At 40.1% G+C, this 22,715-nt stretch overlaps 1 protein-coding gene across 3 annotated transcripts in view; it reads left to right on the forward strand.

The window, feature by feature from the left end:
• pcdh17 (protocadherin 17) overlaps positions 1–22,715 on the forward strand; it is an 86,532-nt gene that overhangs the window by 31,825 nt on the left and 31,992 nt on the right. For 2 of the 3 annotated variants that reach the window (XM_063881934.1, XM_063881935.1), the window contains exon 5: positions 15,718–20,413. The exons of the other annotated variant lie outside the window; for it this stretch is intronic. In XM_063881934.1, the coding sequence (XP_063738004.1) occupies positions 15,718–16,415 (698 nt within the window). In that variant the 3' untranslated portion in view covers positions 16,416–20,413. Of the gene's footprint in view, positions 1–15,717; positions 20,414–22,715 lie in introns of those variants that run through there. 3 annotated transcript variants of the gene reach the window in all.

A 22,715-nucleotide genomic window follows, 5' to 3' on the forward strand; every position in this document is an offset into this window, starting at 1 on the left:
TTTTAGAAACATTGGGAGGTTGTTGCAGCCAAAGGAAGTATCCTCAATAGCATAGTGCCCATTCTGGGGAGATATTTTGAAAACAGTTGCCCATCTGTCCTTGAAGGTGATCAAAATCTGCCTTGATTAACAAGTAGGGAATCTGGTTGATGGTCCCCTGTGCTTCCTCTCATCCCCTCCCAAGTGGGGATCAAGAGGATGAAGTTTGAGCCTAGGGATAATCTAGTTCCCTAGATTGTGATAATGCTGCTCAGGATGATCATGTGGATGAAAGCTGGTCCTGGCTGTGGGTCTGTGCTTACGTACACTTGTGTGCCTGCATGCTGCTGCTCAAAAGAATAGACAGACAATAAAACAAGTGAGTCATTGAATTAGAAAAAAACACACAAACAAGGGAAATACACAGTCTTTCTGTTTCTGTATCCAGGCAACCACATCAGAATTCGGGACACATTTAACAGGTGATTGCCACCATTTTTATTTTTTCAGTTTAGAGCTGCTAAATTAGGACCTCCTCTTGTCGGACGATATGGGTTAAATACTTCAAGTGAAAATAGAATAAGCCAAATCTTACTTTGCACAGAAGCACACACAATTTGATCACTAACAAGTACATTTGCGGTGTGAAATGTAGTCAAAGCATTTAAGTTGAGTGAACTTTCCCCAGTAACTGCAGGACTAAGCTCTGATTGTGTTTTTGATTTTTCTTGCAACTCACAGCAGTTTGTGAAATGACAGTGAGCTTAAGCTCTTCTAAATCTCATTTTAGTTTTAAGTTCCCTGTTGTTCCGCATGGTCTCTTCCCACCCTGATCCGTGTCTGGTGTTGGTGTCCAGCTGTTCCATCAGCACGACAAGTGGTTCAGGAAACTCCCTCATTGTTCACTGACCAATCGCAAACACACCAGAATGCTGTCAACGAGCATTTTCCACCCAGTGGTTTGCATTTGTCTGCACCTGTGGTTTTAGCCCAGAGGGCAGAAGAGGCAGGAGGGGGGTGGCAGAATGGGGAGAGGCTGGGCATTGGGGTGGAAAGGCAGTCGGGGTTGGGATTAGGCTGTCTTTCTGTCTGTCGAGATTAAAGGAAATAGATTCATTGTAAGTTTCGCCCATTTTGTCGTGCTTTCCTCAAACTGCATCAGAGGACAGCTGAGCCGTACCTCCAATATTTGCATTTTTTAATTTGCATGAACTCATTGGAGCTCGGAGGCAACTTACGGTTGCTTGTGCACGTATGCATGCATGCACGTTAGTGTGTGTCTGGGCATGTGCTTTGTAAGTTGACAAGCAAAATAAAGAACGTTCATGGAAATCTTGCACTCAGACCAACTAGAGAGTTGAAGCATTTTGTAGTCCAACATTTACTGGAATGTTAAGAAATTACACTTACTGCCTTCACTGATGAACAACATGTTGTAAGACAGAATCATGCTGCAGTAGAGTCTACTGTTAAGAGTTACTAGAATAGATATACTGTGCACTGCAGTGCTTTCCTAGCCTGGGTTGTGAATCTTATCAGGAGTTGTGATAGTGGATTGTGTGTGTGTGTGTGTGTGTGTGTGTGTGTGTGTGTGTGTGCATGCGTGTGTGTGCATGCGTGTGTCCAAGCCCCTCTGGAGTCCATTAATCCCAAATCTAACAGACTTACTGCGGAGGCATCCTGTGATGTGTGCTGAATCTCTCTCTGGAATATTGGATTCTGCTTCCATAATATTCACTTCCCTTTCTCTCATCAGGAATATGATGTTATGTTTTTCCCCCCCATGATATCAGGATTTTCCACCCCGACAGGTGTTTGCTGTTTTATGAGTTTGTTTACAATTCAGGTGTGTTTTTACCAGTTCTCTGACCTGATCTGTAATTTTACATCTCTGAGCCCTTTTAATCCTATTCTTATTTTGTGTAAGCCTTCTAATCTTTGACCCTAATCTTAAACCACCACATAGAATGGGGTGTTGTGGATTGAGAAGAGTTGTTTTTCTCACCTTCAAATTCAATGCATACATTTGTCAGAGCGAGCAGGGGTCCTCTAGCCATTCGGTTTTATTTTTTCACAAGCCTATTCTGAAGGAATTTATTGTTATGCATTTCTATTTATTTGTGTTTCATTGCAGTGGCCTGGTCTTGAACCCTGCCTATTTTAAAGACTGGTGCTCATACCCAACCAGTCTCAGGAGTGAAACTGATGTAGAGCTAAAGAAAGTATAAATTAGATAGTGGGATGGAAAACGCATTTCTATTTGAAATGATTATCCCCTTTGACGGGCAGACTAATAGACCGTTATTGCATTTCCTTCAGTTACTTTTAATCTAATCATACGTATAAACAACGAGGGAGAGTGTTAGTGTGTGTGCATGTTTATCCATTCAGAGACACAAGCAACCAGTGTCTAGACGGCAAACACCAATTTGGCTGGGGCGCGGGGGAACATCGATGCTAAAGCAATGTTGCTGAAACACTAAGCATGTTCCTCAGTCTTGCATGGAGAGGAGATGGTAGTGACAGACAGCCTGCGATAGGAGGAGGAGGGAGGTAGAGCAGAAATAGACGAGAGGTTGGCAGAGCTCACTGTGGCTAATACATCCAAAGTGTGTCAGTTAGCTCTCTCTAAATGTGTTAGGCCCCGGGGCTGAGAAAGCCAACACCATCGACTCAACCTACCTCTCTCCACCTTTCCACTTAGCCTCTGTTCAACACCCGCCAATATCCTTAGGGGAGCTACACTGCTGTTCATTGGCACGATTGATCAAATGCCTACATGTTAAAGTGTACAGTTTTCTTATTGCACATATTAGTCTCATGAGTACACATGCTGAAGGATAAATATAGAGTAGTGTTTTGCTATGCAGCATGGAAGGTAGTTTTACAGGAGGTGTGTATTCACACTCCATTTCCAAACTTGGCAGATGCAGCACTAAGGCAGGCAATCCCATTTTAGGTAATGATACTGTGATCTAGTTTGATACTTCGCACAGTATTGATGCCAAGTACGGCACAAAGAAGAGAGTTCTGTAATTTGAACTTAACTACGTTTATATATTATTAGTAGATGACAGTGTATATCATTAATTCCGCCAAGAACAAAATTAATATACCCCTTTATCTCCCAGCAACATGCAAATACTGCATATTTTGTGGATTTACACACACATAATACACATAGTCGAAATACCTGACATTTAGCTCCGTGAGTAGAAGATGTTTAGGAACATATTTGCACACAATAGTAAACCAGTTTATTGAATCAGATAAGTCTGTTGGAAAAAAAGAAAACATAAGATATCATGGTGTCAAGTTGACATGTGGACTCGAGTCACATGACTTGGACTCGAGTCAGACTCGAGTCATGATTTTAATGACTTCAGACTTGACTTGATCAAATTCGGCATGACTTACGACTCGACTTGGACTTGAATACTATTAACTCGAGACTTGACTCGGACTTTGCCTCTTTTACTTGTAATGACTTGACATGCCTCGAGTCAAAAGCTAAATTTCCTGATCATGGACATCCTTCCCTGCAATGCGAACCTGCGAAGCCCCAAAGACCGCAAAGTGAGAGAGCCGGCAGGCAAGTGCGAGCAATGCAATCATGTGGTGGATTTTGGCCTTTTTGGATTGGATCAGGGACCTAACCAGCGTGATTGGATAATCCCCGGGTTTCCCCTCATTAATATTCACGATTTCCCCGGATTTCATCTACGGAAAAGATGCAATTGTGCCACGGAAGGGAAGTGCGCTAGTCGAGAGCTGTCCGTCTGGTCTGCGTCTCTCTCAGTTGCAATTGGCAGGTTTAAGATCCAGATTAGGTTCATGGTTGTGAATTATCTATGTAAATCGACTCTATAGATAACACGTTCATTCTACATGTTGAATGATGATAGCGTAATACAAATATAGGCTATACATACAATGACAAAACTGCCGTGGGCGATATGTTATCCGTATCCTTTGTTAAAATTAATGTTCAATAGCTCTATGCCAATGGGAACAACAGAACGTGCGCATTACATATGGACCAATGCGACACGTTCATTACGGCCGTGGACCGATAAACACTCAGTACCGTACGCACACCAACCGGCATTTGCGTGTTTAACACCGTGTTTAACACCGTGTTTAACACTGGCGTTACCGCCGCTTAACTTAAATAATGAACAACTGCTTTTAATTACGACTTGGCCGAGATCTTAACGTGCTGTTCATGCGTTTCCCATGAATAGCCTACTACTATAACTCGGAGCGGAGCAGGATATAATGCGCATGTGCGACGTTGCTAGGCAACGTGTACAAAGGCTGGGGGGGTGGGGGGGGATGCCCCCCCCCAGACCCCCCAGACCCCCCTACAACGGTTTAGTTTGTCACCTTTTTCAGCCCTTCTGAGTTTGCAGGTATGTACACAAATAACTAAGATTAGGGAGGTGTACTCTGTCTCTCTCTCTGTCTGTCTGTCTCTCAAGCGCCTACCCCCAGCACCTTTCATTGTGTGTAGTCATGCTGCTTAATTGTTATGCAGATTAAACATTGTTTTATTGAAATATTAGGTTTCTTTGTGATTTAAGCAAAATGTTGACCTACTGTAACTGGCATCCACTGAAGCATCAATGCCAGTTACATGCATCCACACAGTCCATGCCTCACTAGTCAAGGCGCTTTACCAACTTTAGGATGACAGTGGTGCCTTCCGTGCTCATACATTTCTAACCCACCATTCACACACAATACTTTGAAAGTCTTTGGGCGCATGCGTATATACAGATATATAAAATATATGCATAGTTTAATCTGTATGTATAAAAAAATACTGAAGATTAGGTTGATATGTTGAAATTGTGTGATCGTTAGTCTGATAATGGCATTATTAAGTGAAGAGTACATGATGACTTGTTCAGGACTCGAAGAAGCTTGGGACTTGGACTTGGACTCGACTTGGCTTTGGTGTTACTTGGACTTGGACTCGACTTGCCCTTCTCTGTCTTTACTTGGGACTTGACTTGGACTTGACTGCTGAGACTTGGGACTTACTTGGGACTTGCCAAACAGTGACTTGGTCCCACCTCTGGTGTCAACACACAAACATAAATATGTCTGTGGAAAACATGATTCCTGATATTTTCTGTCACTTTGTTTGAAACACTTTATGTAACCCCAAGTCACTTAGCACCAGCCTTGGCCAATCATTAGACTCAAATGAAAAGCCTCTTGACATGTTTCACCTACCTGCCCTGTGTTCATCGAGTTTGACCTGCTCCAGCCAAGAGGAAGCTACAGTCTTGCTTGTGGCAGCTTTCTGTCAAATAAGCAGTACTCTTATGAAATTGGTATTTTCCTCTCTTTTTGCATGTTCTTGATGGAGTTTTATATTTGTCATTCAGAGATTAACTTAATTCCATGTACATAAACTGAACGCTAAACATAATCACAGTCATTTGATACCACGTACATCTATAGCAATATTAACTACTGTATATTGTGAAGGCCGAGTATCAGAGTGATGGTTCTGTTAAGAGATAGAAGCAGAAGCAGTTTCCCTAATCCTGCTAAAGCAGTGCACATGGGAATGATTACTTGCACAAAGCCATGACACCCTGAGTTGTTTAAATCCCTTTTGTTCAAAAGAGAGCGACAAACAGAGCGGCAGACAGAGAGGGAGAAAGACAATAAGAGAAAGTGATTTAATTCAGCAAATGTGACAGGATTGTGTGATGTCTTGTGGATCTTGTTGTTGTATGGATTGTCTGAATGAGGTCTCCACAATGAGAGTGTTAATCCTTGTTGTTTTAGGCCAGTTGTCAGGACAGGGCTACTCTGCTTCATTTTAAACACAAAATCAGTTAGAGAAGAGACTATAGTTTTGAGTTCCTCAAATGTATGGTGTTGAAAATAGCAACACAAGTAATATGGTTGGAATGGGAAATAAATGTGTTTTGAGTGAAGCACTTCAAAAGACCCTCTGCGAATTAGCAACAAAAGGCTTCCCTTCATTCTTCTCTTAATAGGGTGTTTTTAAACCTGTTTTCTCCTTGGATAGAAACAGGATTTCTGTAATGAGCTAGTGAGTCATAGATTTTCTCGCCTGAATTTTTCTTCTGATTTCCTGCCCCCTCTCTCTCTCTCTCTCTCTCTCTCTCTCTCTCTCTCTCTCTCTCTCTTTCTCTTTCTCTTTCTCTCTCTCTCTCTCTCTCTCTTTCTCCCTCCTTCCCTCTTTTCTTCCCCTTTCTCATCCTCATTATTGGGCTCACTGTCTCTCTAAATGGGCCAAGGCAACTTTTGTTGCCGTCTAACGGGGAAGGAAGTAGATTAAGGCTATTAACACACAGAAGGATGCTGATCATCCTTTCCAGTCTCTGGTTTCATGTTTAGCCCATACTGTGCTCGGTTAGAGATACCCTATAAACATGGTGTTTTTGTATTCTGTGTGTGTGTGTGTGTGTGCATACGTAGGTACTTGCGCACGGAGAAAGTGTTGTTTCACTGAAACCGCTCATTTTATTTCTGCAAGAACCGAAATACTCTTTAAGGGTGTCACGCAGCGACCAAGCAGCAAAAATAAAAGAGTGAACTTCCATTCACATCTGCAAACAGTAAGTAGTAGTGAGTCTAAACAAAGCATGGTGCAGGCATGCTGTGTCTGTTTATGTTCCTTATTAGTGAACATGCTGCGATGCACACACAATAAAGCCAAGACACACAGGCATGCTATATTTAGATGATAAACTGCCATAAAACCAGGCTAAAGAGGGAAGCAATAAACAAAAAAAGGGGGGAAAAAGTAAGGCGGTCCAGAAGCATCCCCTGTCACGGTGCAGTCCCCCATGTCCTAATTACACAGGCTTAGAGGGAACGGAGGATTAGCCACTGATTCACCACACTGCTCGCCTCATCTTCTAATAAGTCTCCTCCTTGTCTCCTTGCCACCCTTTGTCCCACCCATACATGTCTTTCTTCAGGTAAAAGGAGCATGATACTATTGACTTGTGGGTTTCTGTGTCTCTTTGTTCTTTCTTGCTAACGTGTCTGCCTCAGCCACAACACCTAATCCCATTTTAAAGTAGGCTGTTTGGCAGGCTTGTTTTGCTTTTTGTTTAACACTTTGATATAGGGCATTGTTTCTTGTCTTTATTTTTGGTGAATACAGTGAGCACATACGTATTTTTTAATCATGCATTGACAACTTTAGAACACTAGAAATTGCCTAAATTCTGCTTTCACACAATATGTCAAACATTTTTTGTTATGTTACTTACTTGTTCAATGGGATACATACTTCTAATCTAAAGGGGTTGGGACTACATCTTCTTAACATTGTTCTTATGTAGCCTATTTATGTAAATAAACAGTCAAATAAACAATGTATTCTTACATTGAAGCCTATAACAACATGTTGAGTGATTATCTGAAAATAATTAGTAAAGGTTTTAATGGCACCTGTGTCTTATTCCTTGTATCTGGGTTCCTGGTAGCGTAACACTTGGCTTATTGTACAAAAAATGAACCTACATTGTGCAGATATAGATATGGTAAGAGTGCATTGTAGCTGTTAGTTATACATGACAATCATACAGCTAATGCATATACGTTGCTAAACTATAGATGTTTATTGTTCTTCCATGTTATAGCTTTTCCATGTTCAGTGTCTGATAGGTATAAATAGATTGATTTTAAAAGGAATGATGTAAGGCCTGGTCCTCTCAGACATCTATATCTAATGGGTTGCCTGTGGCTGCTCTGCTGCAATTGCTCAGCCATTAGAACACTTAACGAGTGAGAGAAAAGGGGGTTGAAGAGTGAGCTGTAGCCAGAGGAAATGTGAATTATACAAGGTCTTCAGTGGCAGGTTTGGAAAGAGGCTCAGGTTATATGATTGGCTGAAGCAAGTAGTTCCTTGACTGACCTTGCAATATTTATTGAGTGCCTCTGACCACTGTGAATAGCGAATTCTCTGAGCTGCTAAACGCATAAATGATGTAAGTTGTGTTTTTCTGTCACCAGCAATGAAAGCAGCTCAATAAAGACAACTTAAACTTGTGTTGAAGAGACTGTTCCAACACAGCTGTGGGAAGTTTCTGAAGAGCGCTGTCACACGTCAGAGATGTGGTTACAGATAAACACTGGTTTGCTGTTCTCAGCGCTTTTTGGCCTTGGATAGGTTCACATCCCATGGCCGTTCAACTGTTTGTTTAGGTTGCTAGTTTTTTTAGTCTGAAGTCAGATTGTCAACAGATAACACCATGAGAACCCCCCTCCCTCCTTTTGTTTGGCAAATAGTCATCTCATCACAAACCTTCACTTAATAAATGCAAGACGTTTGCTAATTGAGATTATATCAGGCAGCAAATCAATAAAGCATGTAGTGAAAATGTGTAATATAACGGAAAGCTATTTATATTTTAAATGTTCTTCATTAAAAACAATCCATATGCCCTCAAGTTGCAAACACATTGACACTGGCAGAGCCTAGGTGCACATTATGTTCTGTGCTCTTCAGACGCAAACGCACAAACAAACATGTAATAGCCTTTATAAAACCAGATAGGTCACTTGGAATCTAATTTGTATTTATAATGACCACGTTGTGCGTTTTTAGGGCCCTCATAGCTGCTTTGTATGAAAGGTGAAGTGTAGTATGAGAACACCAACATGGCTGCCCAGATGCCCCTCATCTCTCAGCCCACAGACCCTGCTATTCATCCACAGGACACAGCTCTGCTTGCTCATCATTGATTAGGCTTTGTGTGTTTGTTTGTTTTTGTTTGAATATAAGCTTATGCTCCTCTTCTTCCTCCTCTTGGGTTTTTATCCCTCACTCTCCAATGCTTAAATACTCTCTCCTCAGGGTGTTCTTTTGAACAACTTAGCTCTGCATTAGCTGACGGAGAGGCCTGCAGTTCGTGAGGGAACGCCTGAAGAGAGGACGTGTTTGATCCTGAGATACATGTCCTTGATTTAGGCCCGGCAGTGCAAGCCACCGGGCACCCCCACTGCTCCTGCAAAGCTTTTCCTGCTATGCATCAGTATTCTCTTGCCTCCCACTGTGATAAAAGCTATTACACTGGAGAGAAGTATCCTTTTCATAGTGCTAAGCCACCTACTGCAAAAAACAATCCACACCTATTCCCTCAACCTCACAGTCACAATAGAACTTAAAATAATTTAACAATTATTATCACATTATAACATACAACTCTTTTAATCTGGCTACAGCTAAAGTATTCCAGTTCATTATATTGTTTGTGAGCTGTGGTTCCATGGATAAGCTAAAACAGAAAATAAGGTTCAAATGTGTTTAATACCGCATTTTATTCCAATTACCACCTGAAATCACACCAAGGGCACCATTTACTGTTGTTTATAGATTTCACGCAGAGCAGTAGGCCAGCATAACATGAAAGTTATGGAGAAAACTATGTTGAGAAACCCAAACCGCACTAGCATGGACATACTATTTCATTGCCACCTCTTGAAATAATGTTGACAAAACAGACTTGCTAACTGTGGAAAACAACTTGCTTCACCCGCCCTGCTCTCATAACATCATAACAGTATCAGATTCAGTAACACACTGGAGTAATGTTCTCTTTTTCACAACAGCAATGCTGAGTAAGATACATGTATATTAAAAAGCTTGCTCTATAGCTGAAGTGATGAAAATATATAATGTGGATTTATTTTGCTCTGTGTCAGGGTAAACCAAATTTCCAGTAGAATAAATAAGAGAACAGAGTTTTCATGATATTTGAAGTCATTTCCACAACTGTATAATCCCCCTCAACAGTGACTACCATATTAATTGAAATGTTCTTTTATGTGTAGCCCGGAACAAATCGGCCCTCTAGTCCATCTCTGAAACTGATTTCTTAGAAAACAAATCTGACATTTCGGACGCACAGCCTGTTTACTCAGACAAGACATTTCTTTGTCAGACTGGAAACCTAAGAAGTCATAAGATATTTACTAAACATTAGGCCCAGCCAGAGTGCAGACTCTCTCGTCTGTGCAGTTCAAATATTTAGTCAACTTGATTGGCTGAGAATGCAGGGAGCGGGGGGTTGCATGTATCAGCTGGGCTGGAATTCAGTAGGCGAGGATATTAAAAACACAATAACACACTCGCATGCACACAAACACACACTGTGAGCTCCCTCAGGTGAACAGGTGCAGTCATGGTCTGTCACAGATGCTCTGCGCAATTCGTCAGCTGCCTTTCCTCCTGTCCACCTTGGGTGGGTTGGGGATATTAATCACAACACAACCTCAGCACACAAGTGCACACACACACATTATCTCAGATCATTCTCTCTATTCACCTACAGGAGACTACTTTAGGAGCTCATAGGTCTGTCTAATGACTAGCCAGGTGTGCATGATCGTAACATTATTTACCAACACTGCGGTGGATGCTAAATTGTTATGGGTTTGTACTTTCCTGAACCATTTTTTTTTTACTTGAACACTGTACCTCACTAAAGCAGCAAGTTCTGTGTCCAGCTTTCTGTTTTGGTAGCAGTAGCCTCGGTGTGAGTACAGCTCTCGTTTGGTTTCTCTCTCCCTTCAACCACAGGAACTACAGTGTGTGACAGAGGGACATTAATCACAGGGCTGGGTAATAAAGCGAGGAGGGATGGGCATGTAGGGCCAGGGGGGGCAGGCGTCTGGAGGGAGAAAGGGTGTTTAGGGAAATCACAGTCTGCTTTATGATACACACTGATACACCTGCACATTTTTATACTCGCAGGTTTAGGTGCACATCCCTCACACATCATACTGAGAACTTCAACCCTTTAAGTTGTAACATTTTTATTCGAGGAGAAACAAGTCAGGATCCAGAAGGGTGACCCGTTTCTTTCTAATTATCTGTGCAGAGAGAAGTCCTTCTTTTGCCTTCTTGTTGATCTCTGTTTTATTTTGCATAGCCGTTACGTGGCCCTGATTAATAAAGTGTTAATAGAAAATGTTGTAGAGCAAAAACAGAGAAGCATTTGTTGAGAGATAAAAGGCCTATTATGGCTCAGTAGAATAATCATCTTTAATATTGCTGTGATGCAAAGAAGTCTGCTTGAGCTTTTCACAGTACCAATAACTCATGATGTGTAACATTGATAAAAAATGTGGCTGATTGTATATGGTAACTATACCTAAATCACAGCCCAACACAGTTTTTAGTACTCAACTGTATAAAGTTGTGTTTTTCCTGTGGCACTCCTTCCTGACCCCCTTGGGTTATTGGAGTTTTTTAATATCAACCTCATTCCAACTTGACATTTTACAGTGGACACTAGGTTGCACATCATATCTAGTGGAGTTGTGATGGCGGATATTGTGTGTTTGTGTGCTTGCATGGGTCTCCTCAAGGACTATTAGAAAAGGGTAGCTTGAAAAATGAAATGACCAATAATAGTTTATGTTTTTGTAAATCCACCAACTGCATGTACACAACATGTGTTCTGGATTCTAAATATAAGGCAATTCAACTAACAGAAATCAGAGAGGAAGACTTTGTGAATCTAACTTTTTAACAAAACAAAAAAAAGAATTGATATAGCTATACAATAACTAATGCAAACGCATTCACTGCCATGGTTTTAGATTCTTAACAATTTCAAAGCACGACAAATTCAGTTTTCTGTTCTTTCGTCCTTGCCTTCTGTTTTTAAAAAAAACGTTGGGCACACACATGACACACTACATTTGTTTCTGCAAGAACTGCCTCCCTAGTATACTAGAAACATGTAAGGGAGTTTTGCATTTTATATAAGGGACCTCATTGGTTCAGATCATAATTAACAAATCCTTCTATTCGCTCAACAAAGTTGCGTGGCACAGCAGTATCTGATGTTGACAAATAACACAGTGAAGGCAGATCATTTTCTTCTTCCACTTTTTTTGCAATTTCGCTCTATTAAAGGGTTTTCTGACGTAAAGATTCCTTTGACACTTTGTGTCCTTTTGCAATTGCTCATATATTTCTTAGAGCAGCTTTGCTATTTTAATATGTGTGTCATGTGTTCTAGCAATAAAGATAACTTGCAGCTACATAGCTGCGCTATCTCTAGTCATTGTTACCCAGTCTTGCTTTTCTGCCCTAAAGCAAGGCAATTAACCCTGCCATGGGTAGTAAGATAGCTCCGGCTACTCGTGGTAAGGAAGGAAATCAAACTACAAAAGAGTGTGTGGAGTTAATTAAACTGTTTTGTTTCCAATAAAGGTGTAATAAATATCTGATCTCAATCAGGGATTCAGGTCAATTGTCTTTCTGCGTCTCTCTCCTGACTGTCCATTAATGAGTTTCACGCTTTATACTGAGTAATCATAAAATACTGAGTAATCATTGAGCCATCCCCTTTTTTTCCTTCTTTGTTCATGTTTGGTTCAGGGTCAGTCTAGAGAAGATGTTCTGCCCTTTTCAAGCCTTCTTTGTTAGATGAGATTTGTGAACAATGAAAGATAAAAAGGACAGTTTGCCTTTTCTCAACACAGATTCATATCTTGAGATTCAAGCTATTGTAGGGTTTTCATTTTATAACAAATAGAAATTATAATTTTCATCTGAACACAATTTACCACCTGGATATCAACATAACCGTGAGTAAGTCTTTGACAGATAGTGGAGCTAATAAAGTCTTTTTTTAAATTATAGTCGATATGATAATATCATTATTTTTATTAGTGATTTATTGCATATTTAAATAATAATAATAAAACCGATCATTAGTGTGCTTCACCACTAATAATCATATTTCTATCATATCAAATAATTGACTGAGAGGTGATTTGCATTGTGACAAATGATAGCATCAGTGTAATTTATCTTGGACCATGTACAGAACTGCGAGAGAAACTGGAGACCGAGCATGCCCCTGGTAGCCAAATCACTACATGCAAATGTGTCCTTGGTGGAGGCTCCCATTGCCATTTTTAGAGAGCTGGTAGAGCCATGGCAAAACTAGAGGGAGGGAGGAAGGGAGAGAGATGGATGTCACCCTTGCTCTCATATGTCATATTGTTAACCATAGATATGAGGAGAACGCCTCAAGGTTGAACGTGCAGCTGAGACATAAATAATCTATCAGAGGTTTCCTCCAACTAAATAGAGGAAAATATGTCTGCATGGATTATTTATGCTTTAATATGCACTCGGTGAATAGACAATCACCTCTGAGAGCATGAAGACATTGTAGGGGCCAAGTTAATTGTGTGTGTCTTAAAAATGCATGTGCAAGCTATAGCTGTGTGAAAGGCAGTGGTTGTCGAGCTGTTAAGCTTGGTTACACAAAGGGTCTATATTTTGTGGCTTGATGATGGATTACAATAACGGCATGTTACTGTTGCAAAGTGTATTCAGGTTTGTGTTATTTATGTACAATCTTTTGTCTGTATCATCAGTCTTTTGTGCTTTGACATCTTGTTTGTATTTTCTCTCTTAAATCTCGAGCCACTCGTGTACGAACACAGGCACACACGCAAATGCTTCTCAATGTGTGCAGATGAATTCTTTCATCCCACACCACTTAAATGGAGTCCATCTCAAAGTGGTCTGGCCTCCGCTTTCCAGCTCACCTTATTTCCTCTTCAGATGACTGCCTCGACATGGGAAATGTCAGGCTCTCATTGCCAGCACTGTGTGGCTTCTTCAAACATTTGTGAAGTGTTAAGCTCATCGCTTCAGCTTAGTGTGGCAGTCTCCCAGGAATCTGGGCTGCTGACCCGCAACACAGCAAAGACAGCCTAGCGAAGTGCACTCAAGCACATCCACTCTGCCCGCTCATTTGCATCAATGAAAGATTATATTAGTCCCAAGTTTATGTTTTTTACAGCAGCACACTCGCCATACTTTAAAGATCCATGCATCCCATAATGGGGTTGATGGGGTGACTTTACAGCTCTGAACAGACATGATGTTGTTTTCTCTCATTTAGTTGAAAATCACAGTGGATATTCTGTACAGCACTATTACCTAATTCGTACAACCTTAGACGTTACCTTTACTAAGCCTAATGGGACATTTTCAAGCTAGCATTAAGATATCCTATAGAAATCCACCTCTTGACTTAGTTTAAGAATTCAAATCACCAAATAAGTCTTACAGGAAGACACATTACAATATAAAAAAATAGTTTTGAATCCACATTCAATATATGTGGACAAAGACTCATCATATGTTTATGTATGGGAAATCATCAACATTTAGTAGGGGAGGTGAAACGTGACTACAACCAGTTGATGAAATGGAATGGATCTATTTGCTAAATCTAAGACTACATTTTAGCTCTTATATTGTTATTTTTCACTTCTGCTTGGGACCATTGTGCTATACAAACATCAACAATGCCAAAATGAAGCTCCAATGAATATACTTGCCTAATTCTTCATAACAAAGAAAACTGCCTCAGTTCTATTCCAGTTTGTTTTGTTCCAAAAAGTGTATTTTAGCCAACAAACAATTGTCGCAATGCAAAAATAAATCAGTATTGTGGTTTCTGTTTGCAGTCTTCTGGTTTGGCTCCACAAAAAGACAGACATGCATTGCATATCTCAAAACAAATGTGCAAATTGGAGATGCTGCATTTTGTTTAGAAGTCTGTTCAAGCAACGTTCAGATTTTACTGGAGAAAGGGGTCAAATGTTGAATATCTTTGCAGTTTAGTTTTTTTTCCTAACCTGTAGTTTGTTAAGTTTACACTTCTTTAACCTATAGAATGATTGTGGAGTGTGTAAAGGCAGCATACTGAAATGTGTCAAGTAGAATTTGCAATCATCTGTTTGCCTGGCCACAGCATTGCAAAACATTATAGACAGTGTTAAATAACTCTACAACAGTTGTGACTGATTACTCACTGTACATAACAACGTCTAATGTGTCAATGAGGATAAAAAACAAGTGACTAGTCACACCAATTTCATTTGTAAAGTCCCAACTGTTAAGACTGCATCTCTTTGTATTCTGTTGGTTTCATCCCACCCGGCCGATGGAAAAATTCCATTTATGGGACAACAGATGCTCCATTTCTTTTCTCTATTTTTCACTTCACGCCCAAGAGGAGAAAAAAATGGGCTTGTCTTTTATTACTATTTTTTTTTTTTTTCTAACCAAGTTCTGGATCTGTTTGACTCAGGCATGAACACTCCCATAATCAGCCAGAGTGTGCATCCCTCTGAATAGAGATGAAAGAGGAGAGAACACACTCACACTTATACACTCCAGCGAATGCACACAACAACAACAAGGAGCACACAAATAAACAGGCACAAACACACAGGCAGGAAGCGCAAGCCATTTGGCACAGCCTCTCTGTCTAGGGAGGGCTTCAAAGCCTACTGACATGAATTTATGATAACGGCACTATGCCTTTGCCAAACCTCAACTGTTGTTGTTTTTCTCTCGCTCCCTCCCCAACCCTTCTGTATGCTCTGCCATCCCCTTGATCAGAGCTTTGGAAAATGCTAGCAGGTGTCCCCCAGTCCCTTGGAAAGGTGTGTGCACATGTGCATGCAAACATGTGTGTTTGGAGTAGGACATCCTTAGCTGACTCTTTCCTCATTCCATTTGGTTTGACTCTATTCCTCTTATCTTCGACTCTTTGTACAATTTAGTCTCATGATCGTTCTATGATAATATTACCCTCTTGCTCTGTGTTTTTTTCTTAATTTCTATGCACACTTCTAACATAACCATTGCTTTGTTCTCCTTCCATCCTCTTCCCTTCCTTCTTTCTACAGATGAGGACTGCGTGAACTGTACAGAAGAGTGCCGGGTACTGGGCCATTCTGACCGTTGCTGGATGCCCCAGTTCCCCGCTGGTGGAAACCAGGCAGAGGGAGTTGACTACCGCAACAATATGTTCGTTCCGGCAGGGATGGAGACTGTGCCCGAGACAGAGACCTACGAGACTGTCAACCCCAATGGCAAGAAGACGTTCTGTACATTTGGAAAAGAAAGGCGTGACCACACCATCCTAGTCGCCAACGTTAAGCCCTACTTGAAGGCCAAACGCGCTCTTAGTCCACTGCTCCAAGAAGGACCTTCAGCCTCTGGTAGTCCCACCAAGAGCTGCTCAACCATGTCTCCCTGTTCTTCAGTCAAAAGCCCAGCTGACGGAGCTGAAGGCAAACCTCCTCCTGCCACCTGCTCAGGCCACTATGGGCCTCCTGATGGTCAGTACCTGTCACCAACCAAACAAAGCAGAGACCAGGGGGTCTACCCACCATTGCCTCCCATGGACCCAGTGGCCAAGGTGCTTGCAGAGGCCCGCTCCAGGATCAGCCAAGAGGCAACAGGGGAAATGGAGTGTGTTCTGGAGCAGGTGGAGCCTGACGCAAACCGTGACAGAATGGACGCTGACCAGGTGGTCAGAGACATCGACAAACTATTGCAGGACTGCAGAGGTAGTGAGGCCACTGGCACACTCAGGAAGTGACACAAAGGACTGCAACAAAAGATGTATGAAGGTAGAGAGAGGAATATACTACTATTCCAAAAACTCTAATGCCAAAACTGTCACCAAAACCAATCAAAAAGGTTAATAGGCTCTTATCATAGGAGTTCTTTTCTCTATTTGTTGTTGAAAATACTGACACTTTACAGACAATGGGAACATTTATTCATTTGACACCAGTTTTGGTGCTAAGATCGCTACCAACAAAAAGGAACTGGGTAACAAACATCTGAATTCTGATGAATTTTTATCTCTTTTTGTTTTGGATTCTTAAGCAAATTGCAGAGACTTATGCCTCTGGCACCTCGCAAGCTATTATCTAAGTGCCCACCAGCTCATAAGTGTGTTGTTCATGGTCTCTCGTGAAATCCTACATATCTAAGTGTGTGTAGGTGGATTTCTGTTGTGTATGATGGCCATAGAAACTGAAGGAAAAAAGGACTATTTATGGTCAGACATGACAATCGATGCGGAAACAGTGAAACAAATTCTGATCCATTTGGGACAGTGAAAGGCCGAAATACACAAAACAACCTTATCTTTCTTGACTTTAATATAGGTGTTTAGTGTCTGATGGATCCTGTATTTGAACCTGAAGATATTGGTTAATCAGGTGTGTGATCACAGGGGTCAGTTAAGGACTTGGGGACTGAGGGGCTTAATTGCTACGCTGAAGGAAAATTATTAACAGTGTAACCATGTTTCACCTGTCATTTGTAGCCACATGTGTAAGCTGTGTCTGTCTCACGCCTCTATTTAAACATTCATGTTGCTCACTGGTGTAGTTACATGCACCAATTTACACATATCTTACACATGTACACTACACTATGCGCATACACATGCACTGATGCCCCTACAAACACACACACTCATACACACTAATGCTTACACACAACTGGCCATCTGTGTAATTGTCTTATACATGAACATCATCAGCTTTTTGTCCCTTGTGTACAGTGATTTATCATGTGTGTGACTATGCCTTAAGGCAATCACAAGTTGTGTAAAAAGGGACATTTTTTCCTTAACTGTGAAAAGATGATATCTATATGATCATATAGATAACTAAATGTATGAATCCATGCATAGTGTCCAAATATTAACAAAATATTTATACATTTTATAAGAAAAAAAAAGAAATGAGGAATCTCAGCAAAAAGTGTCCTTGAGTTAGGGTCAAGTGCGGGGTATTAACTCAAAGAACTGCAAAGGACACTGCCATTGTTTCGAAGACAAATATCCAAAAATAAAAACAAACAAGAAAATGTCCCTTCACATAATCACTATACATAATATCATTATATGTGTAAATGTATCCAATTTAGATGTGTTTACATCAAAAAACTGACATATTTTTATTGATTTTACTGCAATTTCTGTGCATTTGAGCCAAATTGTTATGTGTACAAAAGCTATATTGTGTATTTTATTAAATTAATATATAGTTGTGTTGCAATATACATGGGCTTATATTGTATTTGGCAAAAGTTGCCTTAGTAGCTGTCGAACTCTGTGAGTTTGCTTTAGTTTGGGTTTTTCGTTGATGTTTTGTTTCCTCTCTATTCTGCGTCTTTGCAGGCTGGCTTCAGTGCTTTTGAGATGTCGCCTCTTTTTACCCGACGGTCCAGTTGGATCAAAATTAATAACTGTTGAAAGCTTAATGAGCCAGCTGATAAAGAATACAATTCAAACCAACAACAAAAAGCAACAACCACAAGATAACAGTTTAAATATTTTTACTGAGCAGATTTTTACAGGGCAGCTATTTTCTTTAACAATAACTAGTATGCGTATTTTGTGTTCATTATGTTTTTAATTTCTTTCCAAAAAAGAAACCTGCCATATGGAAAGTGGAGTGGTTTCCTTGGTGATCATAAAACTGCCTTATTGTCTCTGCGGAGAGCTTGTTGTATCTGTGGAGCTTGTGACTGCTTATAAAGCCCTGGTCCACCAGAATGTGCATTTTCTATTAAGGACCAAAAGAGGTTCTTTTTCAGCAGTCTATGTTGTTTATGTATGTACTCCTTCTCGATACATGTTAGACTTCTCATACTTTGCAGAGAAACTCGACATCTGAAATTCTATCTGAAGTTACTTTGGATTTGATGTCTTAGCTGTTTAGGTACACGGTTTATATAACCCAGTGTCTTCACATTCAGGCTTTCTTAAAACAATGATACAGACATTTATTTTTGAAAATTTTGGCACATTTCGGCCACTCTCTGAAATAAGGGAGGTGCTTTTTCTAATATGCTCTGATAGTAGAATAAGCAGAACAGTAGGCTATTAGACTATATGTGTTTTGGAAAATATGACTACAATCGCCAAATCTATGTAAGATGAAGCTGTGAGAGGGAACAGTGACTTGCGTTCATAAGGCTCCTGATGTGTTTAATGTAAAAACTATTGGTGTCGAGTTTGAATCTTGAAAGCGGATATAACACATGTTATCCTCCACCCATATCACTTTGGATCTTTTTTGTATTTATGCTCCGGCTTCTTTTTCTTAAACAAGTTACATGTTTGGACATCCTTCCTGTCTCTTTTGTGTACTTGTTATCTTTTTTCACTATTCATTTGCTTACTTTCCTTGTCTTCGGCTGTTTGCTTTCTCGCCTCTGAAGAGCAAAGCAACTGTTAGCTTTTCTCCTCTCTTTTGTCTGTGAAGTATTTGGTTTTGGTTTACCCTTGCTCTTTTCCTAGGAGATGGCTGAGGCTGTTTTTAGAGAGGGCTCGGAAGATTTGACAGGGGAAAATATTTATGGTTATTTTTAAATGAGATTTTATTTGAAATCTCTCTCAAGTATCTGGATAAATCAAGCAAGCCTGACATTCACATTATAAAAACAGTTAAAATGTGCCATTTAAAATGCGCACTGAGACTGTGATCCTGACAAAAACACTGTTACACGTGTGCGCAACCACATAGCACGATTCACACAGACAGGCACCGCAGCACACTGCCTTCATTTAAATGCATAGCCCCTTAAAGGTAAGAATAAGGCTGAAAGAGAGGGCAAATCACTACCCAGAAAAATGTGAAACACCTGTCTTCATGGTTTATTTTATTTTCAGCCCATTGTTCACAGTCTTCATGCTGGATCAAGCAGTTTATAGCTGTGCGTGACTTCATTCCATGGCCCTTATTGTTTGACAAAACAATTCATTTTTTTCTTATTTTATTTCTTTAACCTGTGTCCTATAGCTTCAATTTCCTCTCACAAAAAATCTAGATTGCTGTGGTCTCTTTTTTATTTGGACATTAAATTAAAGTGAGGGGTCACCCCACAACCTGTCTGTTGTTCAGTCTGCCTGCTAGAAACAGTCACTTTCACATATCATGCACATTTAAGTACTGTCCCTTCGAATGGTGTTCTCCTTGGCCTGGCCTGAGTCTGTTCACAAACTGAGCTAGGTCAAGGGGATGGAAGGTATTCTTTAAAGCCATGGCCCCTATCTCAGGCTATTAAAGCAGAGGCTGCTGCTGAGGTCCACATATAGTTGGAGATTGAGCATAATGCAAGGCCTCTCATTGTTTAATTACACACTGTTGGTGTATTACACTGTTGGCAGTGCATTACTCAAATCTAGAGTGGGTTGTTTTTGCCCACTTGAGACTGTTGGTTTTATTGAGTGATGAAGACATGGCCTTGTTGAATGTGGCAAACCGCCGCTTGACTCACTGATGCCGGTGCACACAGACTCAGTCAACCACTGCTTCACACATGTAGAGACAACATGCCATTTTGGTTAGTTAAAACAAGCACCCAATGTTTGTCAGTGTTGTTCCCTCACCCCCAAACCCACACAGATAGCATAGGGCTCCACGCTACGATGGGCAACTGGTGAAAAGACCAGAGACATTCATTTGTATGGATTATCTTCAACTGCTATTGTCTAAAGGCTGTGTTCATTGTGATCTATCTGAAAAAAAAAACATGAAAAGATCAAATAAAAAAGCAATTACTAATAATGTTTGCTCTTGTCCTTGTATGAGTTTGTTAAAGAATGGCTTTGACTTAATTTCTCTCCTCTCTAGAGATAACCATGATCACCCGATATTTTTGTTCTGACGAGTATCCATCATTTTGCCTTGTCAAATACGATTGCACTGTTTAATTCACAGTGCCAGCATTCTTTGGGTAGGATAACAAATGATTGAAATTGGCTTTTTCAATTGCATTTCTTTGGTTTTAAATGCTCATATGCAATCAGGTCCTTCCCAAGCCTATACACTGAAAATGTTGCTTCCGGCATATTCTCTTTAACTCATTCGATTAATTCACATTTTTGCAACACAAAAGATAACTGCTAATACTGTTTTGTTTTTCCTTCTAATTGCTCGGAGGCAAATAAATTGGTGCTTGAAATGATGTGTACTAATGCTTCTCAGATAAGATGTTGCACTCTAACCGCCAGCTAGATTTTCATTCAAAGGCCAATTTCAAATCTCTTCAACACCAGGCTGTGGTAAGAAATTTAATGTATGCTTTCCATGTACTAAGTGAAATATGGTTTGCTTAATTCATAAGAAATGGATGTTAGGTCTTAGATGTTTAGAGTGGTCTTTAGTTCCCCCAAAATAGAAGTCCATAAAAGGGTTTTTATTGTCCTTTTTCAGTTTGTCCAATGTCCTTTTTAAGTGTTTTCCAATACAAAATGACAACCATGGACCTAATGATACATCTTTACATGTGTTGCAGGAATATATTCCATCAGCACTGTTTAGTTAAAGAATTACATTACATATTTCATGTGCTCTTGTGATTCCACACATAACTCTCAAAGTTTGTCATTTCCCAGACTTCTCTCTTCACTAAAGACTCATTGATGACTATCACATCCTAACTACACAAATATTTCCCATAACCTGCCAGTGGATATTTTGCTGACATGATTCAATATTAAGAAACTTAAAAAAAGAAAAGAAAATCTAAAATAATCTTAAATCTGTTGTGTGATGTCTCCCAATCCAGCTTAATACACCTGTTTGTTTTTTTCAAAATCAACTGGTATATTAGTGCTTCATCTGTACAACATTTGAGTGGCAAGAAGAACTCACTCTAATACATCAAGATCAATTATTGGAAGAATGATTTGAAGAAGACTCAACCAAATTCATTCTCAGGGAATGTTATACCTAAATACTGGATTTGAAGGCCATTGGTACTGCACCAAGGCCTTTTTCTGTTTGTATCTAATTAGTCGCCTCTAGGCAGATATTAATTAAAAAGATAGCAGAGGTACTCTCTTCAAACACCGCTTGTAGGACTGCAGCTGCTTCATGCTTTGCCTTCTCATCTGGCCTAGTGGTTAGAGTTTCCATTAAACCTAAACCATGCCTCCAAAAAAATAACAGCATGTCCTTCCAAACACGTCAGTTGCTTTCAATAGGTTATTTTTTTATTTCAGATCAGAACAACTTGGAAACTGTGACAAAGTGTGAAATATGGATGGTATGGTAGACTGTGTGCTTGAAAGCAATGACACAAATGTAATAATTATCATTACAATTTATATTGTTTAATGTTTAAACACCCTCAGCAAGAAAACATTTCTATACAGTTCTGGGCGATACTTTAGTCCACTATTCATTGAGTTTTTAGTTTGAGGCAAATTTAGTTTGATACTCACACAACATAGGAAAATCATATTTCTGCATTTTAAACAAGATCCTTGATCCCTGATCAGGATAACTGTGGTAATGGGATTTTCAAGTACAGTTCCATATTGAGCTGGCTAAAAGGGCAAACGGAATGAAGATATTTTGAACACCAAGAACAGAAGGTATTCACAGTTAAAGGACAAGGCTTCTTTTATTTGTGACATGTGTTCAAGATGGCAGGCAATTTGAAAAGGTGCCTGTGTGCATGTGTGTATGATTGTGTGGCAGGGAGAGTGTGTGTATATCGTTCCGTAAGAGAGACGTAAGAGGCGCTGATGTTGAAAATATGAACATACTTTTTACAACAGGAATCATAACGGCTTTGATTTGATGCCTAAACAAGCCCCCAGAAGCACAGTAGGTATCCAAGATTATGGCAAACAACGTCACATGCCTAAATAACAATGCAAAGTACTGTGAATGTACCATGGTGATAAACGCTTTTGTGATGCTCTTTATAAATGTGCAAATAGACTAGAGAGAGCCATCCTTTAACTTCTATGAACTGTTTGTATATTGTACTGTATGCTTTTGAGCGAAAATTGTCAACTTTGAACACAAAAATAGATCTAGCTAGAGAGCAAAATGAAGGTGGAAGCACATTTTTATAATGT

Source organism: Eleginops maclovinus, chromosome 4 (genome assembly GCF_036324505.1).
Source record: "Eleginops maclovinus isolate JMC-PN-2008 ecotype Puerto Natales chromosome 4, JC_Emac_rtc_rv5, whole genome shotgun sequence".
Classification (NCBI taxonomy): domain Eukaryota; kingdom Metazoa; phylum Chordata; class Actinopteri; order Perciformes; family Eleginopidae; genus Eleginops; species Eleginops maclovinus.